Source organism: Morone saxatilis, unplaced genomic scaffold (genome assembly GCF_004916995.1).
Source record: "Morone saxatilis isolate NCDOM2014 unplaced genomic scaffold, NCSU_SB_2.0 Contig14, whole genome shotgun sequence".
Taxonomy (NCBI): domain Eukaryota; kingdom Metazoa; phylum Chordata; class Actinopteri; family Moronidae; genus Morone; species Morone saxatilis.
In genome coordinates this window covers 22021860-22026378 of record NW_023339696.1, presented here as the reverse complement: position 1 = coordinate 22026378, position 4519 = coordinate 22021860, and the positions used below count along the sequence as shown (strand labels likewise).

Sequence of the window (4519 nt, the reverse complement as noted above, 5' to 3'; positions counted from 1 at the left end):
GTGTCATGCGGTAAACTTCTCTCCTATTGGTTGATCGACATCAGCGTGAGGAGATCAACTTTATTAAGAAACGTTAATTTGTCACATTTATAAATTAATTAATGCTTATATTTATTTTTAATAGTATTTTTGGTGCATTTAATGGCACAGTTATGTGTGATTTGTGCAGTTTTGGTCCTCCGTATACGTGGACTTTTTGTTTCTGTATCCAAAACAAAAAAGAAACTTTATTCCAGCAAACTTCTGAACTGAAAACAGATTTTTATTGTCAACATCATCCTACACTGACATAATGAACCAGCTGAGGGCGCCACAGCACAACCAGCTGAAACCAGCAGACAGCATAAAGTTGTTTTAATCTTGGTTCAACCATTGAGAGAACTTTAGAACTGTATAATAAATATAAAGTTTGTTGTTATTGTCAAGAAATCAATAAGTTTAACAAACAGGAAGTAAAACATTTAAAAGAAACCAATTTCATTTCTCATTGTGATTCAATTACATTTAATCAGGAGTTTGAATAATTTATATAATTATTACACAATTCAATTATTTAAATTTCACTCTATTTGTATATTTATTTATTTCACAACATTTGTTACCAGAAGCAGAAAAATCTGCACATACATCGTATTTCTGCTGCCGTTTCTGAGCTTCCAACATGGCCGCCAACCGGCGTTAATGTCCCAGTGCTCCCTCCCCCGTTATTTCCTCCCAGGTTCTGTCTCCGTCGTTGTTGCTCGGTCCGGTCCCCTCAGGCGAGGTGGTGCTGGGTGGTCATGAGGACCAGGGGGACCTCTTTGTCTCCGGTTCCCAGCAGAGGAAACATCCTCTCGGTGAACTCGGAGGATCTGGTGAAGCTGTAGATCTCCGAGCCCGACTTCACGTTGTAGAAGGACACCTGACCCTCGTCCATGTCCAGGAACACGCCCACCTGACGCAGCTTCTGAGGAGTCTTCACCTGCACGGCCCACAGAAACACGTTTATTCAGGTTGTACGGAAGCTCGTTAATGCCAGGAAAAGATACAACAACGTTGTGAATAATAAAAATAAAGATATTAATTGATTGAGTCAAAACTTTTACTTTGTCAAAATGATCAGAAACCAAAACTGACTTTATATCTTGATACTGGAAATAATTTAGTTTTTAATTCCTGTTTTTTTTTTTTTTTAATTTGTAACTTTTAATCTTTTTTTTTTCTTATGTTGTCAGCAGTGGGCTTCCATACCAAATGTACACTGTGATATAAAGAGACAGAAGCCTTTTAACTGTATGTTTTATTTAATATAAAGAGTTTGGACCTTGGTGAGAGGTGGCACAGTGAGCGCCCGCAGATGGCTGCCGCTCCACCAGATGGCGAAGTATCCGTTAGACGGACTCATGTCGAACAGACCTTTCCTCTGAGCCGACTCACTGACCACGCCCAGCTTCCAGTCCTTGTTCTCCCCGACGGACACCTGCAGGTGAACACAGCAGTTTAATATGTGTGACACTGGATCCTGGATCAGGACTGTGTATGTTCTGGTTCTGACCTCCCAGTAGTGGCGCCCGGCACTGAAGCCCTCTTTAGCGCTGACGCAGGACCAGACGTCGAAGCGTTGCTGACTGTTTCTGTAGAACTGCAGCTTCTCTCCTCGCTTCACTTGCTTCCTGTCCTCAGACAGGATCAGGAAGGGATACGCCGTCACCGGGTTCAACGTCACGTCCTCTGGACGCCACAACGACAACGACACATTAACAACACGGTCGTCACACCCGAAAAACTTCACAAATCTTTACCACAGTGACACTGTAATCGTCGGCACGCTGGCCTTTTATCTCACTGTCAGACTCAAACCACACCTGATCTTTGTAATAAATAAAGCTGGACTAAATAATAATAATAATAATAATAATAATAAGTATTATTATAACATACACAGTATATATATATATATATATATATATACTGTGCTTGTTAGCTTAATAATGCTAGCATGTTAGCATTCTATGTTAAATAAAAAGCTTTTTTTTAGCTAAATTTAAACATTAGAATGAAACAAAAGTTCTAATCTTTAATAATAAAAGTAGATTTAAATAAATAAATAAAAACAGTTCTCACCCATGTAGACTCGGGCCTTCTTGTGTCCTGTGACAGAACAAACACGTTTATTTAACAGCTGCTTTTCATTAACATTAATAATAATCATTATTACTGATTAATTATTGATTAATACCTGAGACCGATTTGATCTTCTTTAGATCTGCAGGGAGACAGGAAACCACGGTCATTCTTTCACAATAAAAATCAGAGTGATGAGACAGGTGCAGATATTGGAGTCACTGACCTCTCAGAGACCACTGACTCTTCCTCAGACTGGCGGTGCTTTCTCTCAGACTGAGCATGCTCTCTGCCATCATCAGATCCCCAGAAGAGACTGAAACACACCGCAGAGGTCAGAGGTCACCCAACGTTTCTGATACTGTGCGTGTGCGTGTGTGCGTTTGGTGTTGTGCAGATTCACATTTAGAGTTTTTTCGGTTTAGTTTCTTCCACACTGAACTGAGCGGCTGCGACTCACACGAGCCTCTGGAGCCTCGGGAGCGAACCTCCCCCATCCTGATGGCTTCCACCTTGTCCTTCACCTCGGTCAGAGCGCTCTTCACCTCCCCCAGCTGGAAGTGGAGCGAGAACTCCTCGTCCTCGTCCACCTCGTCCTGCTGGTCCTCAGCCAGAGGAGCTGTGGCCTCCTCGTAACTCTGAGGGGGAGAGAGGGGTGAGGACGAGGGAGGATTCACGTAGAAGACATGAAGGTAAAGAACTGTTCAGCTCTCACCTGCAGGAAGCCGATGTGATCCTGACTGATGGCCTGGACCTCCAGCGTGGCCCTCGCATCCTTCAGCTGGCTAAGCTCCGCCTCCAGGCGGCTCACTAGACCCTCCCCCTTTGACATCACAGCCTCCAGTTGGTTCTCGATCCCGCCCACCACCTGAGACCGGATCCTGTCCAGTGAGCTGGACACCTCGTCCAGGAGGTGTTCCACCTCGCCTCGCTCGCCGTCCGCGTAGTTCTGAGGATAAATCACAACATCAACGATTATTAAATTTAAAGTGAAATATTTTGGGATGTCTGTAAATGGATAAACAGTATAAACAGTTTAAAGTTATGTAAGAATGCTTTAACTAGCTGGTTAAATATAGAAATGGTTTAAAAGTCCAGTGTGTAACTGTAATTAAATATAATATTTAACTACAGTTGGCTAAAAGTAACAAACGAGTAATAAAATATCTAATAAATGAACAAGATGTCTGACTTTGACTCCGTCCAGTCTCTTCTTCAGCGAAGTCACATGAATCTCTTTCTCTTTGATCCGGTTCAGGATCTCCTGCTCCGTCCTCGCTACCTGTTTCTGCAGGTGAACACAGGTGAGTCGGTTTTATTGGTAAATTAATCAGTAAACTATAATAAGTAATAATAAGACCGTATGTTGATCCTCTCTACCTGTTTGTAGAGTCTCTCCGTTTGAACGGAGACGGTTTTGTGTGTTCGATGTTCCTCCAGGACACAAATGGCACAAATACAGTGCTGACATGTCCGACAGTACACCTGGACAACACATCAGTTAGGATTTGGTCTCTTTTAGAATCAATAACTTCAGTTTCTTCCTCCTTTACTTTGTAATAGTTGTTACACATTTACTTTGTGATGTTGTATAATGTAGTGGAAGCATGTACAGTTAGAAAAGTAGTGGACCGAGTACTGAACCCTGTGGGACACCACGTGCTATGTATTGTTTGAAACATACTCAGAAATAATTTAAATAAACATTTAGTTGAAATTAATGCTGAATTACTTATTAGCACTTCCTGTTTGCAGAGTACGCACTGACGTACAAACAGCGGTGGATTATTCTAAGGAAAGTCTGGAGACATTAGTTTGTGGGTTTTGTTTTGAAATATGAAATCAAAAATCAATATTGATCGAACAGTGCAAACATAAAATAAGTCTGTAGTTCCCCTCACCTCCAGCAGGCGGTGGTGTAGTGAGCATGTGCGGCCCCTGAGGGCCTCCTGGGGGTCCATCAGTGGGTGTTTGGCATAGAAAGGTGAGGTCTTATGTGGCTGCACATGCTCCGTGCAGTATGCGGCGGTGCAGGTGAGACAGGAGCTGATAGCGGGCTGTTTAACACCTGTACAGACGTCACACCACACCACCTCCTCACCGCACGCAGCCAGGAACGGGTTGGTGCTGCCGGCGTTGGGCGTCATGGCGCCCGCCAGCGTCGACGTCCCGTTCCTGACCGGCATCGGTAACCCTGCAGCTCCGTAACGAGCCAGTTTGTATTTGTCTGCGATGAGAGCGAAGACTTTGTTGACGCTGAGCTGAGGACGTTCATCGAACTCACGTTTACAGAGAGGACACGTACAGACGGGACTGGACGCCCAGTAACCGCCAATACACGCCTGCAAAGAAACAGCAGAAGAGGAAGGAGGGTCAGACATTAATGGTTCTTCTGTAATAAAGAAATATATTGATC

At 43.4% G+C, this 4519-nt stretch overlaps 1 protein-coding gene across 1 annotated transcript; it reads right to left on the bottom strand.

Annotated features, from left to right (window-relative positions):
• Nucleotides 1-487: 487 nt before the first annotated feature.
• Nucleotides 488-4484, bottom strand: LOC118322557 (E3 ubiquitin-protein ligase TRIM39-like). The gene is made up of 11 exons (XM_035654268.1): nt 4005-4484; nt 3484-3588; nt 3296-3391; nt 2819-3052; nt 2564-2741; nt 2330-2419; nt 2219-2245; nt 2104-2130; nt 1535-1710; nt 1304-1459; nt 488-961 (listed from the first exon to the last, which is right to left on the bottom strand). The coding sequence occupies exons 1-11, from the start codon at nt 4482-4484 to the stop codon at nt 755-757; spliced, it is 1776 nt and encodes a 591-aa protein (XP_035510161.1). The 3' UTR covers nt 488-754.
• Nucleotides 4485-4519: the final 35 nt, after the last annotated feature.